The sequence below is a fragment of the Aspergillus lucknowensis genome (assembly GCF_044049455.1).
Source record: "Aspergillus lucknowensis strain CBS 449.75 chromosome Unknown BJX67scaffold_36, whole genome shotgun sequence".
Classification (NCBI taxonomy): Eukaryota; Fungi; Ascomycota; class Eurotiomycetes; order Eurotiales; family Aspergillaceae; genus Aspergillus; species Aspergillus lucknowensis.
This window is the reverse complement of record NW_027263580.1, coordinates 137334-150884: the sequence shown is the minus strand read 5'-3', so window position 1 is coordinate 150884 and position 13551 is coordinate 137334. Positions and strand designations below refer to the sequence as shown.

Genomic DNA, 13551 nt, shown 5'->3' with positions numbered 1-13551 from the left:
GTCTGACAAAGGTCTCGAGAACGGAGGCTCGGGCACCGGTCCCTGCCGGAAAGTAACTGAAGAGTCCGCTCGAACAGGAGAGGAGACCTTGATCCTAGACTCTTTTTTTTGAGAAATGATGCAAGGCATGGGTTGAGGGGATGCTGGACAGGATCGGCCGAAGAAAAGGAGTAATAGTAATGGGAATGATAGTAATCTCCGGCCTATTCGCTACTCCCCCTCAACCGGCTATGCTGCCGTTGAGGCCCTGGCCTTCCCCCGCAGTTTCTCTGGCTGTTGCTCCTGCCATCAACAACCAGACTTCTTCTCTGCGCTTCTCTCCCCCCTTACTCTCCTCCTCTTGTCGGTCACTCTCTCCGGCCACTGGTTGCGTCTGCTTTATCACTTTATTTGTCTCACGAGAGTTCCATTCTTACCCTCTTCCCCCGTTACACGGATAGTGATGTTTGTTCTCGTCAGGAACAAGTTTCAAAACTGCTTCAAGTTCCTCTTGGGTTGAACCTTACTTCATCTTGCCTTGCGTCAGGAAGATAATCTGTTATTGTCTCCGCTATCATCAGGTCGCGCGGTGATCGTGACAAACTGTCTCTGACTCCACCTCCCCACGCCAATCATCAACATCTTCCAAGCCCAACGAAGACGTACGACTAATCCTGCTCTCACTAGAAGGCCACAGAGAAAGAGTAAAGCTAAGGATTAATTTTGATGAGCGTCCAGCAGGGTTGGCTGGAGTTTTGACATCCAGTCTCGGCCTTGTGAGGGGCGCGTGAGAGGGCATCATCCATAGTACCCGCCTTGGGCCTGTTGCTCCACTGAACGTCAACACCACCTGGGCAGCATGACTGATACACCTTTTCCTCCTCCCGGTGGAGCTCCTCGAGCTCCTCTTACCACCACATACTCTGCACCGAGCATCTCTTCTATTCCCCGTCGCTCCTCTTACGCCTCTGTCCTCTCGGGAACTGCCGCTATCTCGCCACAAAGCAATACTCCCTTCTCGCCGTTGAACTCCACTTCGACTTCATCTTATCCACCGCCGCTTCACCACGAACTTCGCCCATCGAGGCATTCGGCCGCCGTGGATGCAGATATGCAGATGAACTCCTCCTGGAGGTCACCCTCCGGGGATTCGCTCCCTTCGTATTCCCGGAAATTCGCGAGCTTGCCGACCTATGATTCCTTTTTCCAAAACCCGGGCAGCTTCTCCGACACAGCTTCCTCCTTCACACCCTCCTATCTCCACAACTCCCGATACATATCTCGCCTCGATGCCGCTCGCCGCGCAAAACCCGCATCCCAACGAGATGGAGCTTCGGTGGCTTCTACACAGGGTAGCCTGCCACGCATCGCGCCTTCATACCGCGGAATGACGTATGATATCATCGATAGGGAGCCCGCAAGCGATGACGACCATCCGATGCCGCTTCCATCCCGATGGAACGATTCGGATAAATATCAAGGCCTGGAACTTCCAAATGATGGGTTAGAGGTTCGGTATACGGGGGCAGTCAACAAACAGGATCATGAAGCCGCGGCCGTGCGAGCAGACTATCCCATGCCGCCGCAATGCGGGATTTACTACTTCGAGATTACAATACACGCGAAACCGAAAGAAGGGTATGTTACTCCTCACGCTTATGTTGGATGCAGTTGGCAGGGTAGTTTGCTGACCAGAACAGCATGATTGGAATAGGGTTCTCCAGTAACAAGGCGTCAGTCGAGCGGCTTCCCGGCTGGGAACAAGAATCATGGGCATACCATGGCGACGATGGCAAGTCATTTTTTGGCGAGAGTCAAGGGCAAGGCCGGCAATATGGTCCGACCTTTGGGGTCAACGACACTGTGGGTTGTGGAGTGAACTTTTCGACCGGTTGTGCTTTCTTCACAAAGAACGGTGTCTTTCTGGGTATGTGTTCCTGTCGCGGGAATATTTCGAGGTTGGTCTTAACAATCGCCAGGTAACGCCTTTCGGGAGCTGCGAAATCTGAAGGTGTATCCGTCAGTGGGAATGAAGAAACAACCGCCGGTACACTTATCCGTTAACTTCGGTCAACAACCTTTTATGTACGATATCGATGGCATGGTCAAGGTGGGTTCTCCAGCATGAGTTGTGTTGTTAATCTTTGAGAATGACGGCTCATCTTTTGATAGAAGGAGAAGGCTACTATTCACTCGGAAATCCGCTCGGCAAGTATTGCCAACATCCAACCGCCGCTGGATGAAACCGCCTTTTTGCAGGAATTAGTAGCGCAGTTCCTAGCCCATGATGGCTATGTAGAGACCGCCCGGGCCTTTGCGGAGGAAGTCGCAGCCGAGTCGGCGGCGCTGGAGAACGGCCGCCAAGCGCAGCTGAAGAAGTACGAGGTAGAAGAGGATGTCGAAGCGATCAACCGACAAAGTATAGTGCAGCCTCTGTCCTTACGTTGGGTACCTTCTGCTAACTTCGTCAGAAATCCGCGCGGCTATCCTCGAGGGCGATATTGATAAAGCCCTCAAGTATACTAGCGCCTATTACGCCAATGTTCTAGAGCAATACCCCCATATCCACTTTAAACTACGATGTCGGAAGTTTCTGGAAATGATGCGTCGCTGCACCGAGCTGTCGTCGGCGGCGACGAAGGGGAAAGCTACTAACGGTTTCTCTGACAGTGCTGTGTTCGATGAAGAAATGGAACTTGATGAGCAGATGCATGATCGCGATGGCTGGGAAGCTGATGGCATGGACATGGAGGAGAGCGAGACGGCAACCAAGTCCAACCAGCTTCTAACCGAGGCGGTGCAATATGGACAGCAACTCCGGATCGACTATTTGAACGACGAGAACGGCGGCGACAAGAAGATGCTGGCTGACATTTTCTCGCTCGTGGCTTATCCGGATCCAAAGCGCTCGGTGCATGGTCACTATCTAGATCCGGCCGGGCGTGTTGCTGTTGCGGAAGAATTAAACTCGGCGATCCTAGGTAACGCTTGCTTCGTTTCTTGCAAGATATCCATAACTAACAAGTATAGTGTCACTTGGCAAGTCATCAGCAGCAGCCCTGGAGCGGCTGTACCAACAAACTGAAGTTTTGGTCAACGAGATCAGTGAAGAGGGAGGCGCTGGGGCGTTTATCAATGTACGCAATGACTTTCTTCAATGATTTCCACTTCGAGTGGTTTGAGGGCGCGCCTGGATGGAATCGTGGTTCAAGTATGTTTACATGGCATTTGCAGACTGGCATCTGAGGATTGGCACTGTTGTTATAGTCTTTTATACGTTATATTCCCCTGTCATACTGCCGCCCTGTTGCTCACTTTCCGTTCTCCTCTCTTGTCTTCTGATCCAAGTCGATGAAGAACGGCCCGGGACCGGTAATATATTCTTATTTGGTACTCCACGGATCATTATGAGAGACAGCTTGAGCAGCCTCGTCTGGCTTCACTTTTCGACGCGGTGATTAATCTTGTCTGACTTTCGGCTTATTTCTCATTTTCGCTGCTCGCATGACGAAGGCTGCGGATCTTTCCAGCTGGCCCAGCCACAGGCAGCAACGGCGTATTGTATCTGTACTATAGATACACCGGTTACCTCCGAACGGCTGGGGAAATGGCGGTAATTTACACATGATCGCCCGTAAGATACCGTTCCATTACCGTTTGGACTCTCCGCCTTTCCTCTTGCTTCATCTTGCGTTTTGACGATGACTTGTCAGCTTGTCTGCATTGGCAGAGCTCATTATTCAGGTCCAGCGAGAATGCGAAGAGCTGTCCGAGGTCGATTTATGGATGATGTTGGTCGAAGAAAAGGAAATAATAACTCATAATACAGCCCTACCGGGACTGAGGTTCGTCATCTGTTCTTCTTGCCGGACGTCCCCTCTCTTTTCTCCTCTTTCTCCATAATTAACTCAACCCCAACCCCTCTGTCTCGATGACCTGGAAGAGGTTTGTGCTTGGGTACCTTACCAGTTCATCGCTCCACAAGGGAGGTGACACCGCCAACTAATCGACGTCGGGGACCTCCTGCATTCTTTCCTAGTCGCTGCTGTGCGTCGGTAGTCTTCCTTATTTGGGAGAGGAGCGAACCCGTTGTTCCAGCCATGGAATCCGACTCCCAGCATCAGCCCAATCCCACCACTGGGACGAGCCAGGTGGAAGGCCACATTCCAAGTCATTCCTCTTCCACCAGTCCGGGGGATCTCCACTGCTGTTGTGGCCGGAAGGAGTGCGCGTACCTTCAGAACAATCATGTTGCCCTGGAGGGCTTGGAGAAGGACCTCGAGACCGCCGCGCGTTTAGGTCAGGTACGTGACTACAGATTATGCATAGATATTTTTTTTTTTTGGTTGCTGGGTGGCTGTCGGGCCGTCACGGTGAGGCATGTTTGGTATTTAGCATTCATTGTTTACTCAACATTTTTGTGTGTATTGTTCGTACATGCTTTTGGGACCTCATCGACATTGCTTGTTGAGGCTTGAATTCCTCCTCCATTTTGCTTTGCGCTCAGATCAAGGACACGCGATTTCCAAAAGCGTCATCGCGATGGCTACGAAATACCAATCCCCAATTCTCTTCCGGTGTCTTGTTCGTCTATTCAACGTTTATTGTCAAGGCCCGCAATGAGCTCATCTTCGCTAACTTTTGCTCTTCAGGCTCTACTCTATCGCCATGAGGCTTACATGGCCGAGGCGGAAGAGGACCGCCGTAGGTTACTCGCCAGCATTGATAACCTCGAACGCGAAAAGCGCCAGGTCCAGGCCGAAAACGCCCGCATCGTTGAGGAGAATCGTAGCTTACTTGAGCAGCTGGATGGCCTGAACAACGCCGTCGCCGACGCTGACTCACACGCCAAAACGCTTACTGCTGCGTTGGAGAGCAGTGAGGGGGAGCTGCGCAAGCTGACGGCGTCGGCGGCCCGCGCCGCCGACCTCGAAGCCCAGCTGGCTCACATGGAAGCCGAACAGTCGAAATTGCAGGAAACGCTGCTGATGGCCCAGGAAGACTCCAAGTCGTCGATGCAGCGGTGGAAGAAGGCGGAATGTACACTCAGAGACCTACATGACCAAGTCGACCGCATCGAGAAGGAGGCTCGGGAGGAGCGCGAGCGGCACGCCGAGTTGATCCAGCGTATGGAGAGACGGCGCGCAGTAGAACGAGAGCTGGAAGGCGCAGCAGGCAGACTCAAGGGGGCGGCTGCTGCTCAGAACTTAAGCCGGACGGGTGGAACTAGCGTGGTCTCACGATTCGTGAAAGACATCCTTCAGGATAATGCGAATCTACAGATGGGCGTCATGGAGCTACGGGAGATGCTAGAGAGTTCAAACCAGGAGGTACAGAATCTACGGGATCAGATTCTGTCCCACCAACCACTTGCCACGGTTGAGAACGATCGGCCGGCGACAACGTTAAGCCAGGAGTTAGATGCGAATGAGTCGCATCGCGTCTCGCAAGAGTTCCACATCCACCATCACTACCATACCCCTACCGTGGCGAAGAAGGAAAAAAGCTCGCTTTTTCGTCGCCCCAAGAAGCGTCGCTCTTTGGGAAATGCCCCTCTGCACTCTGCCTCTAGTGCACAACCCTCTCGCAAGGCAAAGCATCGGTCTCACCCTTCCACGTCTTCTACATCAACAATCCTATCACAGACCTCCGTTTCAATTCCGCCGCCTACATCTCAACGTTGGTCGCTGCAGTCTCCTGTACCGCCTGATTCTATGGCTAGCTCGCCTCAGTCGGCTTATCGGTCGTCCAATTCTATATTTGATCGCGTGGAGCGTGGCTTTGATTCCTCGCAGCCCACCAGCCCGGACAGTGCGGTCTTCACGTCACCATTGAGGAACGGGCGGTTCAAGACTGGCAGTCCCTTGGACGCATACCGCACGTTGGACGGTACTGGTGGTGGGTCTGTGAGTGACGAAGAATTCAGCGAGCTCCCAATACAGTCGGTAATTCCGGAAGAGATAGAGGATTCGTTGTCCATCTCTCGAACACAGTCTCCCACAGTGGACGAGGACATCTTTTCCACATCCACCCCATATCGGACAGTCCGCAGAACTACTTCCCATGAGAGCCTGTTTTCAGTCGCAGGAATGGACATTCACACGCCAACCCGTCGCCCGTCACGCATGAGGGACCTTGCATCCGGTGCGCTGCCGCTACGAGTCCAACGCCGGATCATGTCTTCCGACTTGTCCTCTACCCCGCCAATGACCTCAACTAGCACCGTCACCGCAGGAAGAGAGCCCGCGAAGCCATCTCAGCAATCCCCCCAATCGCTTCTTGCCTCGGTCGCCGCCACCCGGCCTTCTCAACCGGATGACCCAGCTCCCTCATCACTGGACGACTCAGCCCTCACTCCAACACGTATTCTCTCTCTCGGCAGCCGTGTCGGCGGCTGGGTTCGCGGCCGCTGGGGAACTGCCCCCATATCCTCCCGCCAAAACCTCAAACCGCTCACCGAAGAATCCTCGCCAGCTCAGTCATCTACTTCATCAACGATTTCCTCCGAGCAACCCCCGACACTCTCTTCATCAGCCCCCGTAAAACGACCACATATAAGATTCCGGTACCCAGGTGTGAACCAAAAGGGCCCCATTATGGGATTCCGGGCGCCCCCACCACCGCCTGTCTCCATTCACGCTGAACAACTCGACGAGGGTTTGCTTCGGGAGAGCCTTGCCGAGTAACCAACCCCTTCGCCTAAACTTACGGTCAATCGCTTTATAGATCTACTCTCGCTCTTTTACATTTCCTTCTACCTTTTGGTCAACTTACTTTCTTGCATTGCATTGCATTGCGCTGTGTTGCATATCTGGACTGGACTGGACTGTCATTTCACTGTTCTTTTGGCTGTTTGGGTGCTTGATTGCTAATTAGATTACGATACCCACGCGACCCGTTCCTCTATTCATATTCTTTATATATTCGGTTGAGGATCTCAGTTCCTGATCGCCTGTGACATAATATATTATAAACCATCAGCATGGACGACACATACCACCAAATCAAATTGAATATCAAACTAATAATCAGGGGAAAGATCTGACTTGGTATTCTTATAAACGTGAATCAATTTCATTTCTCGGAACTGGAAGCACAGAGGAGTAGCACGGTACTCACGCTTGTACCGAATCCTACTTCATAAGATCAAGACATCGCCTGAACCCGATACGTCCGGATAGGGATACTAGTTGAATGAAAGAACCCAGTCTGGGTTTCCCGTGGTGGAGAGGTGAAGGGTATCTGTTCTACGGCGAGACGGTTCCGTTCTACAATAGAGGCATGCTATCAGACGTTTACAAGACAAGAAGCGGGAAAAGTGCAACAAGGGAGCCCTGAGCTGAGTGAGTAGGATGAGGGAAGCAAGATTGACTTACCGCATGTCTCTAGAAACGTGCGAAATGTATCTCCGTTTCTTACAGTGGCGGAGATGATAAACTCCTTGAGGGAGTAGTTGTTGAAGAGGTCTTTTACGGTGGAGACGAGGAGGGGGACGAGGTCGACATCATAGATCTACAAAGGCGCGTTAGTCTTGTTCGGATTCTGGAGCGAATAAGGGGAAGGTATACATACCAAATCGGCACCCAGTGCAACATCAAATCCTACCTCGCTCTCAGCTGCACCCTCACCCTCAGAGAAAGAAGGAACCTGCAAGGGTGATCCCCACTCCCAGATACCCGTCCGAACCATGGACTTGTCAAGTCCATTCTTCCCAATACAAGCGTCAATCTGCTCGATAAGTGCAGGGTCACGATCCGTGGCGAGAACACTTTCGGCACCTAGGTATTTCGCCGTAAGGAAGGAAAGAAACCCGGTCCCCGCGCCGAGTTCTAGCACCCGTTTATTTGCGAGCAGTGACTCCCCATGACTTGTGGTTGAGAGAAATGTGCCTAAATGCAGGGCAGCCTCCCAGGTGCGGAAACCGGTGGTCCCGGAGGCGAGGATGAGGGAGCGGGATTCGGAGGTTATGACTGTTCTGTGCTTTCTGCTGTCTGGGATTGGTTTGGCTGCATGAAGAGTTGGGGCGGTGTATTTGATATAGGTGAGTTCTTGGGCTTGTTCGACGGCAGAGGGCTTTGGTGCCGAGAGGAGAGAGGACCATTTTTCAAGGAGGGCGTCAAGGATTTCCTATTGAATTCCCTTAGTTCCCATCGAAAGGGTAGGTTGGGGTAGGAGTGGTTGTAAAAGGAGGAGAGAAAAGGTGTAGGCATACTCATACATCCTCGTCTGGATCAGAGATTGATTCTTCAATCCGTGCGATAATAGCTTTCAGAACCCGAGCCTGATATGGCGCTGGTGGGAGGGGCCATGCTGTGTTTTCATTGAACATGTTCTTGTAGATCGCAGTTTGCATCGCCGGGGAGACGAGAGCGGGGCCATCGGGCAGCGAGAGGTTGGGAGGGTCGACTTGCTCAAAGTACTGCGCTCTGAGAAGCGCAATTGAGCCTTCCATTTCGATAGCGACGAGCGGCCATCACAGAAAGCAGAATTGATGCGCAAGAAGTGAAGCTGCAGCTGGAGTTGCTCGCGGGTTTCCTCAGGTTGGGGTGGGGTCCCGTGACTACGCTAGCCATAAACAGCTAGCGCAGGCTAGCCGAGCCCACAGCCGACTTTGCACAAGAAACGAAATTGAGCGAAGCGCATCTCGACGACCAGAATCGACAGTCGACAAGGACAACGACATCCCAACCACCCCCTGACCTTGTCATTCTCGCTGCTGGTGGTTCAGTCTTGTCAAGCCTACAGCAACCACAATCATGGCCGACGCTCCCGTTACCCTGCGGACTCGCAAGTTCATCCGCAACCCTTTGCTTGCCCGCAAGCAGATGGTCGTGTAAGGCTCCTTTCCTTCCTTCACTGCGCCTGCACCACAATCGAGAGGGGGAAAATATTTGGAGCGGATTTGATCAGAAGAATAAGGAAGTGATGGAATTTGGATTTCTTTGTGGACATTTTTTATTCGATCGACGTGGATAACGGGATACTGATATGAGACTTCTTAGGGACGTCCTGCACCCCAACCGCGCCAACGTCTCCAAGGATGAACTCCGCGAGAAGCTTGCGGACCTGTACAAGTCCAACAAGGATCAGGTTTCTGTCTTCGGCTTCCGCACGCAATACGGTGGTGGCAAGACCACTGGCTTCGCTATGATCTACGATTCCACTGAGGCCCTGAAGAAGTTCGAGCCCCGCTACCGCCTCATCCGTATCGGTGCGGCCGAAAAGATTGAGAAGCCCAGCCGACAGCAGCGTATGTCCACCCAATTTGCGGAAGGAGAAAGGGTGAGATGGCTAACAACTTCCAGGCAAGCAACGGAAGAACCGCTCCAAGAAGTTCCGTGGTACCGCCAAGGTCAAGGGCCCCAAGAAGAACAAGGACTAGACGTGTTCGTGTGCTACTCTGGAATGATTGTGCTGGTGCTCTGGGATTTGTCGGAGAATGTGGCGAGAAAACTGGGCTATTGATTCGGATTTGGACTCGGGTTCACAACTCGGACTCGGACGCAGCAGGGCTAGTATCAGTCCACGATGAGAATAATGATAACCCCAACAACCCTGTGATTAGCAACCAAAAAGAACGAACGAGAACAAACAGATTGCGCGTCTAAGGTTTCACCCTGGTGTATCATTATTATCGCCTCCCAGATCCCAGCTGTCCTCTTTACCACCATCATTCAAAAAAAAAAAAAACTGATTCTGGTCTGGTCTTCCGGCGGGTTGTTCACATAGTCAGCTTTTTCAATGCATTGCATTCCATCATCCGTCAGTCTGTCTGTCAGGATGTAGGTACTTTCCTCCCTGCACCCTCTCCAACAAACGCACGAAAGCCAAAAAGAAAAAAAAAAGCAAGCAAGAACCGCCTTCCATCCCGAAGATCTCATCTACCCATTCAACTCAAGCCACGCCGGAGTAAAATTACAAAGAAACGCTCAGGACGGACTTTCACCCCGCTCGTTCGCAGTCGCCAGACCTGATCTATAGACACAGTCGGCCACTGCAAGTGTAGAACCGTCTCCATGGAAGGATATCCCTGCCGCAAATCTTCAATTCCCCCCCGCCTCGACGCACATAACAGACTGACAAACCCTCCCTTCCCGTCATACGTCCCGTAGATCCTGCAATTAACTAGGAATGCCCCCCTGGGAACCTCTGCATCCACGTCCCCGACCAATAACAGAGCCCAGTTAACACTCGAGTCTCCTGCGCGAGGACGGATTAGACTCCTGCGGAACGGGACGCAGCGATCACCGTGGGATGCATCTTGACGCCTTGTTTTTGCTCGGGTTTGGCTCCGGGGTTGGAACGGAAAGACTACGTACGTTGATACGTGCATACGTGCATACATGATAGCCCTCGGTGCTGGATCTCTGGGCTTGGGTGTTTACTCTAAGGCTACGCAGGGCAGGCAGGTTCCCGAGTCGAGGTACTCTCTGTGTGTGTGATGTGAGGAGATGGACCCTGATCCACGACTGGGACGAGGCTAGCGCACGTCAAATTTACTTCTGCTGTAGATCTGTGGGTTTTCCAGCAAGCACCTGAGAGAGATGACTTGGCTGGCTGAAGTCTCGACCTGACTGCGTTGGTCTGCTAGCCGTTGTGCTCGAGGAGGGTGTCCAGTCCAGTTTTCCTCTCCAGGATACCCAAAGTCGAGGGGACTGTAGCATTGCCGGGCTTGTTCTCGATGTCTATATCCGTCTTAGTCTCCGGCTTAGAGGGCGGTTTCTTTGTTACTCGTTCGTAGAGGACAATAATAGACGAGATGCAATTAGGGTATTAGACTAAACAACATAACCTGCAGTTCAGAAGGACTGTGTCCGAACACGACACCGGGACAAAGAACGCCCCGCGCAAATTGCAACAGACGAAGATCATAATTGGCGAATGAGCCACCATCATAATCTGAGGATAATGTGGAATCATTGCCAATCATACAGCTTCCAGCTTGTACTCTCTTCACTTGACAGCCTCGCCCAAGCCCATCAGCAGAGGAAAATGAAGCGGTCTGGAAAACAGATAAAGAATTGAATACAACGAGATTAGTTGTCTGTTTGCCTCGGCCCTTTTCTAGGCAGAGAAAGCATGCCAGGAGCAATTGACCGGGTGATTGAAGAAGTCCAAAAGTCCAGAACATGAGCAGGAGGAAGAGGAGGCGGGGAGAGGCAGAAGAAGAGGAAAGAAAAAGAAAAGAGAAAAGAAACGTCCTCGCTGGAGGTTGACAGGACTCAATTTTTTTTTGGCCCTTCATTTTTCTTTCCCTTCTTTATTTTCCAGAAATTGAACGTTTTCTCACCTCGAAATAAGGTTTGTCTGAGTCAGGGCATTTCCTAAATGAACCGTATACAGACAAAACCCCACATTTTGACGCATCGCAGTTTCCAGGGCAGCACTAACATATGTTGAGGGGTCAAAAACCATTGGCGTTGCTGAGAGCAGAGACTGGTGTCAAGAGATTGGGTGGTGGCTTGCAGTCTGAAAATTCGTCTGGCGAGAGCGTTGTGATAAGACTCGGGTGCTTCGGCCGCTCGTACGGCAACCCCGTGATCAATGTGCTCTCGGAGCTGGAGCCGCCTGCTTCCAAACGGCTCCTGTAGGGTGGACGGCTATACCCATAGTAATCTGCCCTGTACACCGCAGGAGAAATCGTCCGCTTGTTGTGTTCGAGCGAGCAGGTCCTGGATTGACTATTCATAGCTCCACGAAATTCATTGCCTGCATCAACAGCAGATCCTGTGGCCTCAAAATCCGCGAAAGTTCCTGAAGACGGGATCAACGGCGAAGATGCATTGCTTGGCGCTCCTGTCAAGACCCCATAAGCCGTATCTTGCGCACTAGATGGAATCAACTTTGTTCGATTCACGGTGGCAGTGTTGACGGGCGTGTTCGAAGTTGATTGTACAGGAGTGCGGCCTTCATGTCTCCAATGACTACCCAACTTGTATTCCTGTGTAGGATGTAGGCCATTGCTGTCAGAAGTTGCGACAAGGCCATTATTGTTCCCAACAACCGTGTTTCGGCTGCTGGGGGTGGGAAGTCCCCGCTCAGTTCCCTGGACGGGGGAGGTCAGCGACGCTTGAATGGATTCCATGCCGAGGGTTCCGGTGGGTTGCGGCCCTTGCCCATAAATCACGCAATTGTAAGTTGGATTGGCCAGGGAGTTCTCTGAATCAGTCTCGGCAAACATCGTTTCGCCAGGGGCTCTTCCACCTTGGGAGCCACTATTCCAGCTTCTGGAGTTCCAAGCCAACCCACAGTAATCTGCCACCGATGCCTGAGGCGAACTCGGTAGCATATAAGTGGAAGACGGGGGACTATACGGGGTTGTGAATCCATCCTCGTAGTTGATCGCAGAGTCAATACCGAAGGGGTGTCGACCATAAGAGATCTGGCCATCAGAAGCCACTTCCTGGTCCGGTGCCCGGAGGAACTGGGGGGTTCGGTGATTTGAAGAACTCCTAGGCCCGCCGCCCACCTTGCAAGCCACGGAAGGAGCATCTATACCCGACCTCTGGGACGCCAAATCATTTGGCGGATAGGGCCACCCAGTCCCTGCTGAGACGTGGACTTTGGTTTGCAATATGGAGGAATTGACCTTTGTTGTTCGTTAGCGCCTAGAAGTTAATGAGGAGGAAGTGGAGGTAGGGGGTTCAGCTTGCCCTCAAAAACTGGCAGTGTGTGTTCCCAGCACTCCGACAGTTTGAACAACCTTGCCCATCACCAATATCACCACTGCATTTGATCTTTCTTTTTCGGCATCTCACGCACTACCAGTGTTGAAACGTTTCAGTCAATCTCATATACTAACTCTGGGGAATGTTTTGGTTACTTACAGCAACTGGAATCCGTCGCCTTGTAGGGCCTCGACCCTTCGCTTCAAGCTCAGCCCCCATGCTAATACAGCCCAGGTTTCTCTCCGCAAGCTCTTGTTGGCTGTCACTTTGGAAGGTATGTGGTATCGACAGAGCATCTTGCTTGGGATGTGAATCAAAGCCGGCCTCGTTGTCTGTGGGATAACAGGGCGGGGCCATGACTTCCTCAATCAGTGTGGAGGAAGACATGATGTTTCGCATTTGTGATGAAACTCACATAGAAATCAAGGAGAAATCACAAGAATACAAGTACTTCCGAGAGTTAGCCGGGGATTGAGTAAAAAAGGTCTATGAGATTAATAGTCAGGGATATTCAGCTGTGTCCAACATACTTCTCATCTATCTGGGGCAGTGGCAAAGGGACCGGAGGGTGAGGGGTCTGTGTTGATACAAGACCAGATTTAAGCTCTTGTGCCAGTATTTATTTCATTTGGGTTTGATTGCCTACCCGTTCTGCTCAATGTCCTTTTTGTTTTCGCGTCTCCCACTCCTTTTCTCGGATTTGTTGGTAACTTGGACGGTACCTAGTAAAATCCAAACCGGGCGAGGTATGACCTTGTCAGGAATATTCCCAACATCAGAATCTCGTAGGTCGATTGGCCCCTGGGTTGAGCAAGGTCAGTGGCCAGTTTGATACCTTACCCTTTGTTCCCTTCGCCTGGGCTGTGCTAGGAGGATCAATATGCAATCGTCCGTGTCGCATCTT

The 13551-nt window shown here is 51.9% G+C and overlaps 4 protein-coding genes across 4 annotated transcripts; 2 read left to right on the top strand and 2 right to left on the bottom strand.

Moving 5' to 3' along the window:
• Positions 1–838: 838 nt before the first annotated feature.
• BJX67DRAFT_373546 (uncharacterized protein) lies at positions 839–6665 on the top strand (the record flags this gene model as incomplete). The annotated part of the gene is made up of 8 exons (XM_071031409.1): positions 839–1617; positions 1680–1906; positions 1959–2089; positions 2152–2398; positions 2451–2960; positions 3010–3116; positions 4131–4283; positions 4632–6665. 8 exons carry the CDS (start codon positions 839–841, stop codon positions 6663–6665), a joined length of 4188 nt encoding a protein of 1395 aa, XP_070883885.1.
• A 197-nt stretch (positions 6666–6862) lies between these two features.
• Positions 6863–8473, bottom strand: BJX67DRAFT_195979 (protein-lysine N-methyltransferase). The gene is made up of 5 exons (XM_071025392.1): positions 8198–8473; positions 7552–8106; positions 7356–7491; positions 7099–7247; positions 6863–7033 (listed from the first exon to the last, which is right to left on the bottom strand). The coding sequence occupies exons 1-4, from the start codon at positions 8429–8431 to the stop codon at positions 7126–7128; spliced, it is 1047 nt and encodes a 348-aa protein (XP_070883884.1). The 5' UTR covers positions 8432–8473; the 3' UTR covers positions 6863–7033; positions 7099–7125.
• Positions 8474–8622: 149 nt separating this feature from the next.
• BJX67DRAFT_360010 (40S ribosomal protein eS24) lies at positions 8623–9824 on the top strand. The gene is made up of 3 exons (XM_071029724.1): positions 8623–8812; positions 8982–9229; positions 9285–9824. Exons 1-3 carry the CDS (start codon positions 8736–8738, stop codon positions 9359–9361), a joined length of 402 nt encoding a protein of 133 aa, XP_070883883.1. The 5' UTR covers positions 8623–8735; the 3' UTR covers positions 9362–9824.
• Positions 9825–11383: 1559 nt separating this feature from the next.
• Positions 11384–13034, bottom strand: BJX67DRAFT_383321 (uncharacterized protein; the record flags this gene model as incomplete). Its single annotated transcript, XM_071033437.1, has 2 exons — positions 11384–12568; positions 12807–13034. The coding sequence occupies 2 exons, from the start codon at positions 13032–13034 to the stop codon at positions 11384–11386; spliced, it is 1413 nt and encodes a 470-aa protein (XP_070883882.1).
• Between the last annotated feature and the right edge of the window lie 517 nt (positions 13035–13551).

Coding starts and splice junctions, on each gene's coding strand:
- BJX67DRAFT_195979 (XM_071025392.1), bottom strand. CDS start 8,431: ATGGAAGGCTCAATTGCGCTTCTCAGAGCGCAGTACTTTGAGCAAGTC. Junction 8,107..8,197: donor TCTCTGATCCAGACGAGGAT/GTATGAGTATGC, acceptor GGAATTCAATAG/GAAATCCTTGACGCCCTCCT. Junction 7,248..7,355: donor CACGTTTCTAGAGACATGCG/GTAAGTCAATCT, acceptor CCTCTATTGTAG/AACGGAACCGTCTCGCCGTA.
- BJX67DRAFT_360010 (XM_071029724.1), top strand. CDS start 8,736: ATGGCCGACGCTCCCGTTACCCTGCGGACTCGCAAGTTCATCCGCAAC. Junction 8,813..8,981: donor GCCCGCAAGCAGATGGTCGT/GTAAGGCTCCTT, acceptor GAGACTTCTTAG/GGACGTCCTGCACCCCAACC. Junction 9,230..9,284: donor GAAGCCCAGCCGACAGCAGC/GTATGTCCACCC, acceptor AACAACTTCCAG/GCAAGCAACGGAAGAACCGC.